We start from the raw sequence: 19,134 nt of genomic DNA on the forward strand, positions 1-19,134 counted from the left end.
CTGCAAACACTGGTGTTTGTGACTGCCCTTCCTGACAGTTTTTGAAGTGGAACCAAGGTTACTAATTTATCTGTCTCCTGGGTCATGGATCTGCATCGTGATGTTCCAAGACAAAATGCTCTTGTTTTATTTGTGAGTGCACTGTCCACATATGAAGGTCCACATTTTAAAGGTTAAAGGTTTACACATCAGGGAGTGTCACAACACTGGTACTTATTAAGTGCTATTTATTAAGGACATATCTGGAAAAAACTTACTGAAGATGTCTCTTGAAGGAAAGAATTCATTACTTTAAGAAAACTATTGTAAAATTTTCCTACACCTGATTCCTAATTTCAGATAATCTGTATCCTCCTAATTTGACACTTCCAGGATAGCAGAGTAAGATAAAATGATCATCTGAGTATTTAAAAGCTTAATTGCTAGTAAGCATAAATCATTAAGAATTTTGATTCCAACCAAAGTTCTCTCTTAGTAATCAAAGTGCATGGAAAAATGTGGTGGTGATTTTAAACCTTCCTAGGAACCTTTATGTTGCAAAAATACTGAAGACATTTCTAGAATCTTGCTACTTATGCCAGAGGAGGGCTTTCACTTCCTATAGAGTGTGTTTCTAATAAGCAGTTGCCTACAAAGGGAACAAATCAGCTGCTTGCCCCATGTCAGGCATAGGCTCCCGTTATCACTGATCTCAGGACTAGGCAGAAAATAGAAGCTAAGCTGCTCATAGAGAGCAATATTTGCCTTGACTGCCAAGTGGTTGAAAGTCAAATGATGTTGCCTCTGGGGAAAGATCTTCCTTTTGTAAGAACAGTGGCTTCTGCTTAACTCAGATTCCATTGGTATTTAGGGACTCTGTGTCACTGCTCTTAGACAAGACAGGTGTTGGTGAAATGAAACATTCCCCTAGTTCCAGAAGTGGGAATTAGGACAAAGAAGCAGCAGCTTTGTGCAAGGGACCGTCCACACAGAGGGTAATGCCAAAGAGCTTCTTGCTTTTACAGAAGTCGCAACTGAGCCAGAGACATCTGCTGCTCACAAGGACAAGACATTTCCAGACAGCTGAGTGGTACTTTCCTTCTGCCAGTGTAAGTGGCCCCTCATACAGCCCTACTCTCTAATGCTCTTGTGAGATGTTCACTGTAAACAACAGCTTTGAGATTCCCACAGCCATTCCCAGTGTGGCCATTCCACTAACTAAAATAGTAGAAATGTGATGATGCTTTAAAAAACAGTATTTGACCCCTCTTTCCAGCACCGTATCTGAGAGTTCAAAAGCTGGATGTTGCTGATAAGTGAGATTTGAGTGCAGTTGAGTACATGCCATGTAGTGAGAACCTATTTCAGGCAGGTTTTGTGCTCAGATATGATAAAAATGACCTCAGTGTTTATACCAAGGGTAGTAAAATAATAAGTTTACCTTCTATTTACAGGTGTACAATGCTTCAAAACTTCTGCAGCATAGTAGCTGCAGAAGCATTTTAGCATTGATTAATCCTGTTTTAAGGCATCAGTCCAACAAAGAAATATATATATATATATATATATATATGTCAGCCAAGGGCAAACAGTCCTGCTTCTATTTGCAACAGTTACTGTAGTGATAAGTGTGGTTTAGGAACCTACATAGAAATAGAAATCCCCATCTCCCAAAATAGCTCTACATAAAAAGGAACAAATGGTGGCAGGAAAAACACCAGTAAAACTCTAAACAGTTGCTTCCTTGAATTATATGAAAACACTAGTTCTGTCTTTCAATTCCTTCTGCTCTTTTTTGCCTTTTCAGTTTCTCATATTAATTCCAGTGGGTACCAGTCCATCCACAGTGTGCTGGGTATCAGGCACTCTCCTCCTTCTCTTTTTATCATCATCTCCTAGCCTCTTTGCCCAAGTAGCTCACACTTCTGCTCATCCCAGTCACCTGCTCAACCACTCTCTGCCCCTTCCCAGATTTCTCTCTCCCGTTCTTACCAAACACTGTCATCTTCTTTCATTCTCAGCCTTATTCCACTCTTACTCCTTATGCATTTAAATAAAGTTATTGTTGGTGTCATCCTGAAGAGTGCAATAGGGAAGAGAGAAAAGATTTCCAGTCTTAGTTCTGCTGTTCTGTGAATAGCTCCCAGCAGCAGCTCTTCCCAACACTCCTTGTTAGAAATGGCGCAACCATTTGTTCTGTCACTAAAAATAAATAAATTTGTCTAAACCGGACTCGTAACCTAACAAATTTTATGTTAAAGTTTTTCAGTACTGTAGGAAACAAAAAAATAATAAAGGAAATACAATGCTTTATAAATACAAAGTACTGTTATCCCTTCTTATACCAGTGAGGAAGAACAAGTCTCATTTTCAGGTAGAAATTTTTGAGGATTTTCCTCTGATTAAAATCTACTGTACTTGGAGTTTTTTTTAAGTCAACACATATACAATGAACTAGCCTATAAAGCAGAAAAAAAGCTTGGATATTTTGGCCATTTTTTCTGGGTTTGGTATATGAAAACCATCAGTAAATAACTGTATTTGAGAGTTGCATTAGTAGTTAGTTTTGTTGTGATCATAATTTCCTGGAATAGATCTGGATTACTGGGGCAATTATTAGCATTATGACAGATACCAAGCAAATGCAACCTTACTGTAGGTCAGACTGCATTTATGCACAATCCAGTTTCATGTATTTGGGTCCCACAATTTATACTTCTGAGCAAAACAATGAAAACAAAGTGTGATATTATTTGTGTTTGCTCAATAAGCTGTAACAAATACAAACTCATATTCAGACTATTATCTCTGGTGAAGAAGAAAAAGGGGGCTCACTTAACACTTACTTTTATTAGCTATTTTCATATCCACTGATGATTTATTTATATTAGATTAGTCAGTTTTTTGGATTATTTGTCTTTGGTAAACCTATCCTAATACAAAATTATATCCGAAATGTGTTCATAACTATGACAGTTATCTGTGGGTTTAGGGCTGCTTATTTTCAACATCTCTGTCTGGCACAGAGAGCAGATGCTTGACTATTTTTTCCGTATCTGGACCTAATAAATGAAGCTGTTCTTATCTGTGTTTTTTAAACTTTCATCAGTTCAAGCTGTCTAGGATGTGTTGCTTATGCAGACTGCTGTGGGGACCCTGCCCAAAGACAAGTAAAGGATACCTCAATGACAGCTTTTGTTTCCCTAAAATGGAGTTCTGTGGTTGGGAAGCACTTGAGAGGTATCAGTAGGGCTATTTTTAATCTCAGCAGACTGTTCTTATAAAATTCACTTGTAAGGAGACAAGAATGGTTTGTAGTTCTAAACCTGCACCAAAATGATATGGTAGTGACAAACCTCACTCTTAGATACATATAAAAATTTTGTTTCAAAGAAATTTTGTGATAAAAGCAACATAAGTGACTTTTCTGATTCCCAGGAAAGTCTTTTCTCTTGCTACTTTTATTTGAATGGACACTGTATGATTAAATTAAGGAAAAGGTTCTACCAACTAATATTTCCTTGTGTTCTCGTTCATTCTACTCGACTGTAGATCTCCCTTGAAACAGCTGGAACAATAATCCTTTCTCGTAAGGAATGAACCCTGCAGGTGAGGTGTACTGAGGCTGTCTTCAGCTATTTGTCATGCCAAATAATACATAGGAACCTCTTGACCTCACTATAATTTTCAACAATGAAATTTGTTAACAATTTTTTTGAATTGTTAAGTTTTGATAGAATAATCTGAAAAAGTTAGTAAAGATAAACTCATAACAGGTGAGGCACTTTTTGTCAACATTCTGTTGGGATGATTTGAGCTCAATTTAATTTGCATTTCTCGCCAGTGTATCACCTAAGTGTTGTAACTTAAGCAGCAAAGCAGGGTCACGGATTGTAGAATCAGAATAGTCTGGGTTGGAAGAGACCTTTAAAGGTCAGCTAGATCATCTAGGTCACTGTCCATATCATCAATTTGTGCTAAAATCGGGTCATGTGTTGGCTGAAGTGGTTGTCTAAACTGAAACAGTGCATCAAAGAAAAGGTTTAGCATTTGAAAAATACTAAGAAAAGCAAATTTTTCCTAAACATGGCACTGAATGCAAGTAGTTTTCTCTGTTTTACATTGATTTCTGCCGAACGTTATAGAATGTTCTTCAAAAAAATATTTTTTTAAGCAAATATATGAATGTGCAAAAATTTTGGACTTTTCCATTTTACAGTGTTTTTTATCTGCATAACTGTGCTAGTGCACCCTCAGTTATGAGTATTGATTGGTGTAGTTAACCATGTCTTGAATAGCTAAATAAAACACATCAGTACCTAAATGGCAACAACATACATTAATGAAAACATAGGTTCTTATTATACAGGTGGCCCTTCCTTTATTACACAAATATCCACCCCCATTATGTATCTTGTGGATATTATAAAATATATGTAGTAGTTGGCACCTTTTCTGCAAGAATAGCTTTAGTGCTAGAGCATAGCACCTGGATTTACAGTAACTTGGGAATGAAATACTCCCGGCATTTTTAGAAAGCAGTCAGAAAACTAATGCTCAGGAAGGAAACAACAAGCATATTTATTCTGCAGCTGTTACCACAGATATGCCTGCTAGTTTTAAGCTAGTAGTCACATACCTATGATAGCAGAATACAAAACAGGCTGCAACCTGAGAAGCTCTGCCACACAGAGTCACTGTCATGACTTCAGCATGAACATTACTGTTATTTCCTTCTTTAACTTCAACTGATTCACTTCGTTAATAGGGAAAAATAATTATCTCCAAGGAGGACCATTAGTTAACTCTCACACAGCCTTTGACAGCTTCTGTTTAAGCCCACTCAATTAAACCTGGAAGAGGAAAAGAATGAAACCCAGCAGCTTTACCTTAATCTGTTATGCTCACATCACAATTGAAGCCCTGAGCAGTAATCTCTCAGACAGAGAGTTGATGAATGGGTGGGAGAGTTTCTGGCACTGAAGAGGCAGCTGGTGCTGCAGCACAGTGCAGCTCTTTTACCCTTTTCATTCTTACTTTAAGAAGTAATGGTCAACCATTAACTCATTCTGTGATTGTTATTTTCTCATAGAATAATGGTCAGGATTTGAGCACTAAGGCAATCTAGTAACTAAAGGAAATGAAGTGCTCAGATAAGGTTTGCTTGCATTTAACAGTTTAATTACACCTAGTGGCTTTTATAAAGAATGTTATGTGAAACTCCCATTGGCAGGAGCAAGTGAATATTGTTTACTTATAATATTTACACAACAGTACTGAGAAACCGAATGAAACACAGAAGAATTGATGCTGTGCTGTGAAGTGTGTGCTGTCCTAGCCTAAAGTGTCAGCTGAGAGTTTATTTGGCAGGCAACATGACCCTGAGAAAACCAAGCTAGTAGGGGGAGTACTGGAAGTGTTGTTTGTTGTCTTAATATTTCTGAGTTGGTCGATATTTCGTTAAAGTGGCATCTTGGCTTAAGTGAAGCACTGGGCTAGCCTGACTGTTTCTCTGCTGCTTTAGTAATGCTCTGCAACATCCCTGTGCTTCAGATGAGTCTGATGTTAATTCAAACCATTTAAGTTCCTCCATTCCTGGTGTATAAGTAGTTTGAAGGAGAGGCAGCAGCCTGAACCAATAGGATTTAAATGGAAATTTTGGTAGCATCAAGAGTAAAAGTCAATTTCACATCCTGCTGGCTAAAAAGAATCGGCCTGAAGAGATTGTATTTGTCTAAATTACATATAGTTTTCACAGATAAGGGTCTTGTACGTAAGCAACAGATTTTTTGTCTTGGTGGGGAAAATTGCTGAAAGGACTTTAGTAGGACTGTTGTTTTTGAAAGTAGTTGCTGTCAGCTGTGAAAGGCACTTAATATGTTAAAAGAGAATTCTGGTAGATAAGAAGCTTTAAACTTTATGGCCTATGTTTTTTTTTTTTATTTTGCTCTTGATCTTACCTTGCACACTTCTAACAGTACTTGACAACTACAAGGTAAGAGTGTTTGATGTTACATTTAGAGATAAGGCCATCTGATTTTTGCATCACAGGAGATCTCACACAGGAAAAGACAGTGAAAACCATCTTTCTTCAGCTAGTTGTTTGGGTGTGATTGAAGAAAAATTGTGAGATACTTTGTTGTTCTTAACCAGATAGGTTTGGGAAAAGCTGGTCAGTTTATGTGGTTTTAATCAGATTTGGAGGAAAAATATTTATTTAATTATGTATTACTAGCATGGAGTTGATGGACAATTAGTGACTACTTTCAGGATCAATATCAAACATGGAAGAGGCAAAAGACAATACTATATCCTTGCAAAACATCAATAAACACCTACCATTTTCTGAAGACTCTTCTAGAACTAGTTGCAGAAAGTCCAAACCTTGCAGGTGCACCTTCCCCCTTTTCCTCTTTTCGGTGTGTGATGAATGGTTGGCACTTTGAACTCAGAATTCACCCTTTTAAGAAGACTTTTTAGGAACCTAAGTGGAGTATACTTCTTTTTTAACTCTTGAATTTACATTTGGCTCATTGTCATTGAAAGTTTTGGAAAACAAAAGTAATTTGTGTTTTTCATGTAGAAACCTTATCTTAGAAGACCCTATGGGATTTGGTTCTAATTCTTGCAATCCAGCCTCTGCTTTTCAACACACATTGTCCCACAGGTACTGGGATGCTCTTCTTGGTCCAGTGCATTCTGGTCACAGGTTCTTTAGAATATGGCCTGTCTCTGTCTTTTGTGTGGCATGTGTCCTACTTTTTAAATAATAGTGTTGCTCAGAAAATGAAAGTACAAAACAATGCAAACCTGATTGCATATTTTCCTTATTTAATTTTATTTATTTGTTGAATAAGAATGATGTGCAACAGACAAGTGGTAACCTGGAATAAACTGACTTCTGTTTTAGAAGGTATCCTCTTTTGTTCTGAACATAATTAAATAATCAAAATACATGTCTCATGCTTTTCTTATAAAGTCATATTTGTTTGTTTAGTACAACTAACAGGCTGTGTCAGACACGTCCCATCTCAAGTGGCATGTTGGAGGCAGGGAAGTAGTATCACTTCAGTTCCTTTGTGTTGATTCTTACAAAAGGCAATAGTTCTTGGATTAATATTATCTTCCCACTGTCTCTAGTACTGTGATCATTAAAAAGTACTTTCCAGCCAGAAACTATCAACTACTGTGGGTGTGAAAATCCCCACCTCAAACACTTCAGTCTAGTAGGTGAGAAGCTAAAAATGCTGTTGTGTCATTTGATTAGATAGAATCATCTGCAGAAATACATACATACCACTCACAGACTTTCAAAAACCTTCAGTAAGATTTATGGCAGTAAGTTTATTGCATTCCTTACAAGCTTTTAAGATTTTTTAGTTGTGTGCAAATAATCTTTCTTACTAGATCTTTCACTGTTTTGTCTGATGTACAAAATTATCTCTGTAGATAAGTATGATGTCTGTGATTGGTTGCAAAAACATCTACTAACTGGAATTCTACGCTGGTGTCTTTTTAAAAACTAGAATACAAGTAGTGAGTAATTATCAAAGAAACTAGTTTCCATATAAAGCAGAACAGTAGCTATAGCCAGAGGTTCCCAAAAGGTGTGTTTTGGACACTGTTCTGCAAAGATCTGCTCAAGAGCACAGCAGTGGGTATTGCAAGGACTCACTGACAGTAAAAGCAGTAGGAATGGAAGTTACATTCTGTTGTACAGAGATGGGCTTAATGAAAGGTAATTAAATATTACAAATTATTCTGAGCTACTTGTTTCTTATGAAGAATGTCAGAGTTCTGCAAAGAGAAAATGGAGTCAACTGTAGAATTGAGGAATTTATGTCTATTTCAGACATTAGAAAAGGACTGGCATTGTTTTATTTTTACGGAATTGTAATACAGCAGGTTTTTTCATACATATCTTTCCTTCATCTAGATTTCTCTCAATTACTGTATGTGGAGACAACGGCATTGTAACTAAAACAAATGTATGACAGGAGGAAGTAGGGTCTGAAAATATGCTGTGTAAGCAAGACATTACAAGATATTGCTGCCTCCTAGTTCATGTATATTGAATGATTTTTAAGATGAGCAGGACTTCTAAATGAACTGAAATTATCCTTCATTAATTTCTTCAGTTTTCTTCTTTTTTAGTTCCATTCTGATGCTGAGACAGAGATTGGGGAGAAGGATTTATTGACAAATAAATTATCTAATTACTATTATAGCTATTTACAATTTCTTTAAAGTCTAAAATGTACATTGCAATTCTAAATGCATTTTAATTTTAACTATGCTTTCTTAGTTTAGATTATTGGTATTAGTTAGCCTTATTTTAATAAGTATCAGTCTCTTAGAGAGCATGCATGCAGTAAAAAAAGAACAAAGTATGCTGTTACTCTTACAGAGTTTTTACACTGGCACAGTGTGGTAAAGGTGGAGACCTACGAAATACTGACTTTGAAATAAATCAAATATATTCCCTTGCAGGAGTGTGATCTTAGTATGGGTATTGATAAAACGAACAGAAATCAAAACAAGCACACATACCTCTACCAAGATTATGAACATTCTATAAAGTCTTTACCATGAACATCTAACAACCACTTAATCATATATTTAACCAGACAGCCATTGCTTTGTCCAGCTGAATTATTTTTCTTCTTACCTTGACTTCAGATGAATTGCAATTCACAGTTTTACTGAGGTGCTGGAGAATGAAAAAAAAAAATCAAGATATTATAGAACATTAAAGGATGTTAGTTTTAAATAGAGATTTGGTTGCTTTTATCTGATGATTCCAAGAAGATTTAATGTTCCTAAATCAAGCTTCAGATGATGATACTATTACGCTTCGGGTCACATCTACACTGTACATTATAGTACTGAACAGACATACTCGAGGATTTTGGCTCCCAGCACTGCAAGGTGTGCTGTATAGACATTCCAGACCTAGCACTGAGTCAAATATTCAACTCTGGGATGTGTAGAAATACCTTCAGGCTTGTGGTGAAGATGCATTTCTGTCAATTACTGTTGTGTAGGTCACTTTCACAGCTTTTTCTGGCTTTGAGCATTTAAACTGGTGCTACAGAAATTTGTATTGACAAACAGATACATTACTGGCAGCTTTACCAAAAATATTTAGTCAATATTTCTTACTGTGTTATAAACAGGTGACTTTTGTCCCTGGTTCTTTTGACAAAATAAATTGTCAGTGTTCCAAAAATGTTTCTGATGTAGCAGGCACTACCTTTTACGTAAGTCTAATAGCTAATGACTTAATTTAAAACTGTCAATTACAGAGCAGGCACAAAGCATAATAAAATTATCCTCAAGGCAGTGCTTGTAGATAGACCTCCATTCCAATGCTAAGTATCTTCTTTAGAAATACTTAGTAAAAAATGTAATAATTGTCCTTCTTCAGACTTTCATTACCTAGCAAATAACCAAATTCTGTCATAACACTTTAGAATGAAAAATCATACTGGTGCATGTAATTAATTTTTTTTTTACATACCACCCAAGAAGTGAGGGTTAGATAAAGGGGAACTACGATTTTGTTTTCTTTTAGTTCTCTGTTGCTCTATCATCATCATTAGAGTATTAATGTTACCCATAAGATTCCCCTGGGTACCTCTGACATCCAGTCTGCACTCTATCTCCGCCTCCCCGCACTCATTAACAGCTTTACAGGTGTAAATGCCGCCGTCAAAGGGAGTGGGTTTCCGGATCTCCAGGGTCAGCACCCCCTGCTTACTGAACATTCGGTATTTGGCATCCCCAGAGAGATCCATCTTGTTTTTGTACCAGAATATCTTCGGCTGAAGAACACAAGAGAAGAATTGTAAAACAGAAGGTAGAAAATGGAAGGTTTACACCTGATATTGGAGCTTTAATTTAGCCATAAAAGGCTAAATAGCAAAATGAGGACTAGTAACACAGTAGTGTTAATGATTTTTCAGGGAACAGCTCATTCAGTACAAACACATGAAACCAATAATTCAAATGTTTAATATTTTCTTTAACTGTCAAATAACATGTAGAAAATGTAGGCCTGTATCCTGTTTTATTACAATTAACACCCTCCCAAAACAACCCTCAAACTGGCTACAAATTCATTTATTCAGGAGTTACTTAATTTTGCTTGTTAAAATATATTTGAATGCTACAAGTGTCTTACAGAAGAGAAATTAACCTGCACAGATTATTAGAGCAGAAGTCTCATAAACTTCCACAGATTTTGGATGGCCAAATTGAAATGCCAAGGTTTGGGCTGGGAAAGGATTTTCCAAATCCTTTAACTATCTTTGGAAGCTTCAGGAACGTCAAACTAAAGTTCCTGTTGGCTTCAGCTGAGGAATGACATGGTTAGTTCTGTACCAGTTCAAGCCTTTATGTTTTGTTTTCAGCACCTGAAAATGTGCCTCTAATTTTCATAAATGAAATTTTGAAAACTAAAATCTGATAAAAACCAAACTGCTTTTGTTTATTTCAAGCTCATCAGTACGTATAATGAAGAAACAGTCTTTAAAGAACAGAAGACCAGGCTTTGCATGTATCAGTTTTTCTTTCAGTATTAACATCTTCTTTTTCTTCATCCATAAAAGCCAAAACTACTGCTCTGTGTTATAGAGTGCATTCAAATCTACTGAATCACTTTTGTCTTTGACCTATGGTATTACCAATCCAGTGCATTCCCAGTTACTATACTTTTCTTGAAAGATATCGGCTGGAATTTTTCCTGCCTTAACATTTTTTCCTTCTTTTTCTATAGCCTCTTTATCTTTTTGTGTGTATGTCTTTTATTATTCTTCTCTACCGGCAGGGCATAAATATTGTCTCTGCTTGAAGTGGTAGCTTTTCCCTGCCCTTCAGATCACACTTGAGTTATCCTTGAGAGGCTGTAGGTATTCAGAATTGGAATCTCCATCTGCATAAGCTACTCTCTGTGAAAAAGATCTTTTTCAGAGTACTGTCGTAGGTACAGAAACGTTTTTTGAAGGTTAATTTGGGCAATGCAAGTGCAGAAATGTATCTAGAAAAGCTGCTTTTAAGGGTATGCGTTGCGCTGAAGGCTGAGGACTATTTGGATCCCTCAGGCTAATGTATGAGTTAGCATTCCAAAGCCTGTGGCTACTGCATTTAATGGCTGTAGAGTTGAGAAGGTTTTTTGAGAATCTTAAAACCATGGAAACTGAACGAAGTAGATACAGATGCACAAAAATGTCAGTTAAGCAAGAGGGACTATCACCACCAATGCTGTCATTTCTAAGCTGAGACAGCTACTGATGGATGGATTTTGCATCAACATGTAATGTTTGTGTTCTTCTGCAGCTATTTACATTTATATGCTTCCTTTATGTATTTGAGTTTTGTCTGGAGCTCCGTCATCCCATGAACTGCTGCAAATGATTACATAAATACTCTCCTTTTTTTTGAGTCAATTTGGACTGAGCAATTGTGGTACGTGTTTTGCTGTGTAGCAACCAGATCCTTGCGTAGGCATGAGGAACTGAAAGGAACTGGAAATAAGCAGTCAGAAGGTACAGGGAGAAGAGTTTTGCATTTTTTGTGATTGAACTAATTTAAATTTATGACAAGATTATGTCATAATATGGTAAATTCCTTCCCCACAGACAAAAAAAGCCTATTTCCCTTTTTTGAGAAACCTAAATTTAGCTTCTGGCTGATACAGTTTTAGCAGGTTGTTCCTGACTAACAAAATAGTACATTTTTTTGTACTCTTTGAAGAGATGTCAATAAATATATTTAGACTGAGAAAATATTAATGTGAGATTAAAAAAAATAAACCAATGAAATCCCTGCAAATAAACTTCACACATCACAGAAGGTCTTATTCTAGCTATTTTTGCAAAATAACTGAGACTCTAAAAAGCTTATGTGGATGTATTAGCAGAACAGAAAAACTAGTGTTCACATTTTATTGTTGTTTACCATCTGCAGTGCTTATGTTTTATGGCACATTTTCAATGGTGTGATGTTCCCTCCAGCGGGGACTGTTCTTCCCTCTGTCTCCTGAACTGTTTTGCCACACTGGGGGCACAACCACCCAATGCTTGCACCTTGCACTTTGCCTGAGCATCAGCTATGACTGAGATGGGAGATGACTGGGTGATTCTACTTCTTAATACAGCCATTTTTCATGCCAGCCACACTGGGCTGACATGGATCCTCAGGCAGTGCCTTGGCCTGATGCACCAGTACCAGTGGCAGTTGTGATCTGTACCTTGGGGATTCCTCTCACAGCACAGCTGAGTGTGGTGTTGTATCCTGCAATCACAGAACGGTTTACTAATGGGTGAGTGAATTTAGGCGGCTCGGAGAAGTCATGTTCTTTGTAACTAGGTGGCTTGTAAGTGGTGCCTGCAATTCAAAGAAACAAAATAGTAAGAACTGTGTTTTCAATTCCGCTGACTTGTGTGCAATCTACTGATCACTCGTTTTGCCTCTGTGATTCACAGAAGCTTCAAAACTTTTGGCCTTTTTAATATAACAAATCCCTAAATACACTTCACTCTAAAACATATCTCATGTTTAGTGTGCTGGTTAAGAAAAAAGGTCCTGGCAATCATGAGTTTTCTTATTCTGTTAAAAATATGTCTGCAGCACATCTTAAACAGACATCTTAAACTTTTAATCCCAGAATATAAATACAATCCCTCAGTTATATTATTTTCTTAAAATAATATAATTTAGGAAGACTGTATGAGTAAATATTTTTAACAGATATTTCTATTAGTACGGGAGATCTGCCTAGATAAGGGATCTTGATGCTACAATTCCCTGTAAGTGCTAGTCACTAAATAATGAAAATATCTTTAGCAAGAGTGTATGTTCCATTTGCCAATGTATTACTTCTGCTACTTAGTGGCTTTTGTGATCTTTGTTTTGAAGAATATGTTACCTGTTTTTTGAATATGGGCAGGATTTTTGGTGGTTGCAGCAGTTTCACTCAATCCACACAAATTTTCACTGAAGATTCGAAAAAAATACTCATTTCCCATAATCAGGTCTGACACTATACAGTTCGTGCGACGATAGTGATCAAAAACAGTGTACCATTCCTGTAACAAGACTATACTGTTTAGAAAGATGTTATGAGAGGTCAGACATGATGCTAGTTTTGGTATGGAGAGATTCTTTTTGCTACAACAAAAAGACAGGTAGACAGGTAATTAACACTAACCTGTGAAATGAATATTATGTTACTTCCTGTGAAAATCAGCTCATCTATTTTCTTACCTTTATATTCTGGTGGGTGTGATAGATACATGAATACTTGCACATTGAGAAAAATCCCATGAGTCTCTACAATTTAGCCATACTTATATTTGGGGAATCTGGTACAAGATGTGTACTCAGAATGTGACTACTTTGTGAGGACTTCCATGAGAAAGACATTTCCAGCCTAACTGGCATATACTCTCCCAGTATATACCTACTATGCTCAGCACCTGAGTTCAAGTCTAACTCTTCCTCCCTCCTCTTCAGTTTTTTAACTTCATTCATGAATAATAAATTCCAAATAAAAAACATAGTTCCACCTTCTAAGTAGTGCTACCTGTGCAGTCACCACCAGAGATGGCACACCCTTGGTCTCTCTTACATTTTCTACTGAGCTTTTTATGCAGTTCTATGCTTCACCTTTTAGGGTTTTTGAGATTCTATTTTTCAATGTTTAACTGCCTCTGTTGTGTCATAGGACACCTTGGACACACAAGTCAGAGTCATTTCCCTCAGCCTCTGTGTTCCCAGAGCTGGTGGTAGTTTATACTCCATACAAAGTCATGACTCAGTGCAGGTTCTTACCATTGTCTTTTTGTCAGCTTTCTGGACTGTGTAGCCCAAGATCTGTGCGTTGCCGTCATCCTGGGGAGGTGTCCATTCCAGGGCTGCATTAAATCCCCAAACATCTACAAGCTTTATATTCTGAGGAGGGCCAGGCTTGTCTGCAGAGGAGACATGAAAAAAACAACCCCTTAACTTTCAGTTCAGGATCCAAGTGCCTTGTCATTTCCTCCCATGCAGGGAAAAAAAATAAAACTTGATAGCAATCTGTAACATTCCACAGCAACATACTTCATTTGTGTGAAGTTGAAACTGTAAACAAGAAATTTGGAAAATTTTCAAATACCCTCTTTAATGCTCTTCTGAGAGGCCTGAAACCTACAGAGAAATAGACAACATACCAGAATTAGTAACATAGGAACCAGACAAACTCTTTAAAATGGAGTAAGAAGTTTGTGTGTGTGGATGGATGTGATTAACCTTTAAACTGCTTACTCTGTTACCTCAATGCCATTTCTCAGCCATTTAGCTACACTGATATAATGACCAGGGCAAAGGGGTACATGTGCCTTCCAGCTGAGAAAGCCCAGCCATTTGGGAATATAAGCCACTCTTTCCTGTTGGCTCAGTACTTGTTGTCTTGCCCACTAGGTGACATTTCTCTGTAACTACTATAAAAAGAACAAACTCTCAAAGAGATACAGAACTCTGTGTCCACTTTAAGATACCTAGAAATATACAGAAAAATGTATACTATGAAATTATAATAATTTTCTTTTTTCCTTTTTAATAATCATTCATATTTATACTGATGTTGTTTAGTGTAATGCTGCAATATTTAAATTAGATTTATTAAAGGGTATTCCTGTCAGTTTTAATTCTAAGACACTGATTCACCTTTTTGATATATTAGATTGTTGCACAGACTTACAGGGCCTGTTGGAGAGAGTTGGGTAGTTGATCTTGTGATTGAGTGAAAAATAGTTTAAGACCATTCTAGACAGCTGAATGGAAACTCTCACCTTTGGGTAGCTAAGCTGGAAAAGCTGAGAAGATATAAGAATGTGACGAATGTGAGTTTGAGATGAGCAAAGCACAAAGGACTGCAATTATAGATTGCTTATAATTTAATTCCTTAAAGAAAGATACACAAACCAGTAACAAACCAGCCTTTGTTATTAGGGGAACCATGACTTTCTATATCAAAGCACAATGTGTTAATTCCCTTTTCACTGGCATATGTTGGAATTGAAGGCTGCTTTATAATTAGGTTTAGCCCCTTCTGTCCTCCTTCAAAGTAACATCAACTGGAACACTGCATGAAGTCTGATAAGGGAGATGGAATGCATTGCTCTTATTCACTTTATCATCCTCTTTCTTCCTATCTGACACTAACACTTCAGAGAAAAATCTTCTGTGTGTCTCAACAGCTACCAATCAGGTAAAGCCTTCTTTCATTTTCTTCCCTGTTTCTGAAGTAGGGAATGGCAACATGTTGCCAAATGAACAACTTTGCTTATGGAGATGTGGAAATGTATTTTTGGTTGTCCTGAATCACAACTTAAGAGAATAAAATCTAGTTATGTTTCTAGATGTGTATCTCCATTACACAGACTCATTTAATCTATTCTGGCTTGAAGAGAAGAATTTTTCATATTGCATACCCATATGCACATATGTGTGAAAAACAGTCTTAAAAAGGTAGAGATAGATAAATTTCCTAAATGGGTTTTTATATTCTTGATCTTTATGGTTCAATAGGATAATGCAATTTGCAAGAATACATATTCGAAATTCCTTTGTAGAAAATTCCTTTCATTGTTCTAAGCAGTTAATTTCTAGCTTGTAAATAGAGAATGGGGAAAGTTAAACCTTGTGATGCTTCTGTACCAAATTATTTTCCTCTGCAGGACACTGTGTTAGAGTGGGGATTTGTATTCTGAAGAAGTATTCTCTGTTACCCTCAGCACAAGCTCAGCTGAGAAACTAATGCAAACTAATGAAATTTATAGAATAGAAATAAGAGATACAGTGCGAATTATCTTTCACAGTGAATTTATATTTTATACTTTCAAATAATACATAATGAGAAAAAATATTCATTCCAGTTTAAAAAAATAAATATAGAACTAAAGTTTGCTTTGGTTAATATAAGGCTTAATGGAAGACAATTTATTGAATCACGGAGAGGGGGAAAAAAGTTGAGGGAACCATATTTTCCAGAGATTGAAGATATTTTCATTGCCTAAGAGCTTTCTAAAAGTATTTAAAATATACTGTATTCTCATAGTAAAAGTGCATATTTTGTGGGTCTCTAGAGCAAATGGCAGCAACTGTTCTGGCAACAAGGGAAGGTGATGGCAGTAATAGAATTGTTTCCTCTTCTTTGGGCCTGACATGTGACTCATCATAGCAGCAGAGCTTTTGATTCCCTTACTCCAGAAAAAGATAGGAGCTGAATCACAAGCATTACTTCATCAAGTACACAATTGCCACGGGAAGCTGGCTGATGAAAAGACACCTCACTGATTGACTTGTGTGTCTGAAAGCTGGGTTAGCTTTTCAGTGTGCCATTCTATGGTACCTGAAGCATCACTAGTAGTACAGAAAAAGTACCTGAATCAGCCATATTTCTGTCCTACCAAGAGAATATAAAGTCTGAAGAGCAAAAAGTGCAGTTGACAGAATTGAAATGAGGTAGTTCTGATGACACAATAACAGAACCGAGAACCAGAGCAGATGCCTTGGTTGTAGAAATATCTGCAAATGTCAAAAGCTCTGTCCCTTCTTGGTCATGAATTACATGAAATACACTTATTCCCTTTCAGCTGAGTAAGCTGCTGAAGAAGTAAAATGTTTAATGCCTGTCCTCCAACTCTGACATGTATTAATCTTTTTTGACCATGCCATTTATTTTCTGTATGAAATAACTCTTTCACAATGGTGCATGATGGTGGTTTTGTGACTTTTGAAAGTACTGTGCTCTAAGAGCAGTGGCTAAAATCAAGGTATTTTGGTGTGTAGAGTGCCCTACTCCCCTTTAGTTGAGTCACAGAGTCATGGAATGGTTTGTGTTGGAAGGCACCCTAAAGATCATCTAGTTCCATGCCCTGTGCCATGGGCAGGGACACCTTCCACCAGACCAGGTTGCTTAGAGCTCCATCCAGCCTGGCTTTGAATTATTCCATGGACAGGGCATCCACAGCTTCTCTGGACAACCTTGGGATTATTTTGTTTTAGCTGTCATTTACTTATTTTTACTCTTTCAAGACTGCACCCATCCTCTTGAGCAGAAGCAGCTGCTGATATTAAGATATTTGCTCCAATTTATTGGACCTTTCTTGTTTGCTGTTGGCACCATTGCATACCCATTCTGCCAACATTAATTTGTAAAATTTTAAGCAGAGCACAGTCAGAATTTTTAATTCCAAAATATTGGGATTTATGTTTAAACACTCTTTGTGTGCCAAAATACACATTCTGAAAATGTATTGATATATTGGAGGAAATTTGGGCTGACAGTGTGAAAGTGTGGGGAAAGAGAAATAAAAACAGTTATTGAGAATGTTACATAGAGTGGTAATGAGGAGATATAGAAGACCTCTGGTTGAACATTAATGAAACCTGAGTAGGCAAGATCTCAGAATATATGTCACAAAATCCCAAGGGAAGCTGTGGAAACTTTGATCATGCATTCCTTTAAAATGACACTAGAAAAGAGACTGGAAATGGTATAATAGAGAATAAGCCTCAGGCTAACAACACTCTTAACAGAGTAAGGCATTAAATGTGGATTTTTCAAATTCACAGGACTGTGCCTTGTTGTAATTCCTAATTTTTGGAACATAAAGATATATTATTGCAATGATTTTATCTTCACTGTCCTTATCTAATGAAAAAAAACAAGTAAGAGTACATCCATTGCAAGATTTGTATTTCATTCCTTGAGGAAAACATGGTATCCCTAAGAATACACCAGAAATCTCAAATTCTTTCTATCCCTCTCAAGGTGGTAGAAAGAAGATTGATAAGGATGATCCAAGACATAGAAAGGTGTCTGTTTGAAAATAACCAAATGAAGAGCCTAAACCTTGAGAAAATTTACTGAGGAGAGTGTGACTGAAGGCTGCAAAATCATGAGTAGCATGGAAAAGGCGAATGATTATTCATTTTTTCTGACTCAAAACTGTAGTGACATCAAATGAAAATGTGAGGAGACAGATTCAAATCAAAACAAATAGGTACATGCACTTAAACTGAAATTCCTTACAAAAGAATGCTTGGATTCTCAAACTAGATTTGGATTAAAACGCAGACTGGATAAAATAATAGAAGAAGAGAAATCCATGAACAGCTATGGAACACAGAGAAAATCCCTTATCCTCTGAATGTCTCTAGGATACAGATAACTTCAAGCTGGCAAAATATAGTAGGAAAATAAAGTGACATGCTAGCCCTGCTCTGAGCTTTGTCCTAGTCATCTGTGATCTACCATTGACAGAGAAGGGATTCTGAGCGAGCTGGATCTTTGGGTTGCTTCTGTCAGACCACTATTTTGTTTTGTATGATCTACTTAGTTTTGATGTTGTCAGGTTCTTACCTATGATTTGTATTGTTATTGCAACTTTATCAGTCATATTTTCTATCTGAAGAGTGACTTCATATGCTCCTGAGTGATGAAGCTCTGCCTTTCTGATGAAAAGAATTGTGTCCGTGTTGCTGTTCCGAATTCCCACATCTTTGGAGTCGAGAGTTTGACCATCTTTCAGCCAAGTGATTTTCGGCCTTGGTTTACCCTGCAGAGAAAGAAAAGGATTTTTTTTTCAGTGGGCTGTAATAGATTTACATTTTTCTGTTAGTGATCTATAAATCTAGAAAGCCTGACGTAGGTGGTAAACTTTCTAAATACTTTATAATTTCTGTTTTCTTGCAAACAAATATTTGCCCCCATCTGCGTAGTTTAGTGGCACTATGGTCTGAGGATGACATTTAGAGACTGAAATTATATTGAGAATAAATCCAGAAATAATATACTTGTGCTGAGCTAGTACTCTTTCCCACGCAGCAATGAAACCAACATGTGATGGGGCTTGTTCTGATTGTTATTAGCAGAACTCTCTTATAGATCTGAGGAGTTTATTAGCTCTGCCTCCTTCCTTCTCCCTTTCTTAAAACATTTAATTCTCTGTCCCCAGGCATTTTTAAGATCTTTCAAAAACTTATTATCATCTTGAAGTCTTGGGATGTGAAACTTACTGTATAATTCTTTCTGCATTGCAGAATTGTTTTAGAGACTGTCAGCCTAAGCAGTCAGTGTTGCCACACCTGTGGAAGATGGCATTG

The 19,134-nt window shown here is 36.8% G+C and overlaps 1 protein-coding gene across 1 annotated transcript in view; it reads right to left on the minus strand.

Annotated features, from left to right (window-relative positions):
• Positions 1 to 7,672: 7,672 nt before the first annotated feature.
• MYBPC3 (myosin binding protein C3) overlaps positions 7,673 to 19,134 on the minus strand; it is a 60,348-nt gene continuing 48,886 nt past the window's right edge. Inside the window, exons 27-33 of the mRNA XM_071559460.1 lie at positions 18,392 to 18,587; positions 13,813 to 13,952; positions 12,908 to 13,067; positions 12,230 to 12,366; positions 9,617 to 9,803; positions 8,648 to 8,689; positions 7,673 to 8,146 (exon numbers count right to left, since the gene is read on the minus strand). Coding sequence (XP_071415561.1) covers positions 8,679 to 8,689; positions 9,617 to 9,803; positions 12,230 to 12,366; positions 12,908 to 13,067; positions 13,813 to 13,952; positions 18,392 to 18,587 — 831 coding nt within the window. The 3' untranslated portion in view covers positions 7,673 to 8,146; positions 8,648 to 8,678. The remainder of the gene's footprint in view (positions 8,147 to 8,647; positions 8,690 to 9,616; positions 9,804 to 12,229; positions 12,367 to 12,907; positions 13,068 to 13,812; positions 13,953 to 18,391; positions 18,588 to 19,134) is intronic.

The sequence above is a fragment of the Pithys albifrons genome, chromosome 6, assembly GCF_047495875.1.
Source record: "Pithys albifrons albifrons isolate INPA30051 chromosome 6, PitAlb_v1, whole genome shotgun sequence".
Lineage (NCBI taxonomy): Eukaryota > Metazoa > Chordata > Aves > Passeriformes > Thamnophilidae > Pithys > Pithys albifrons.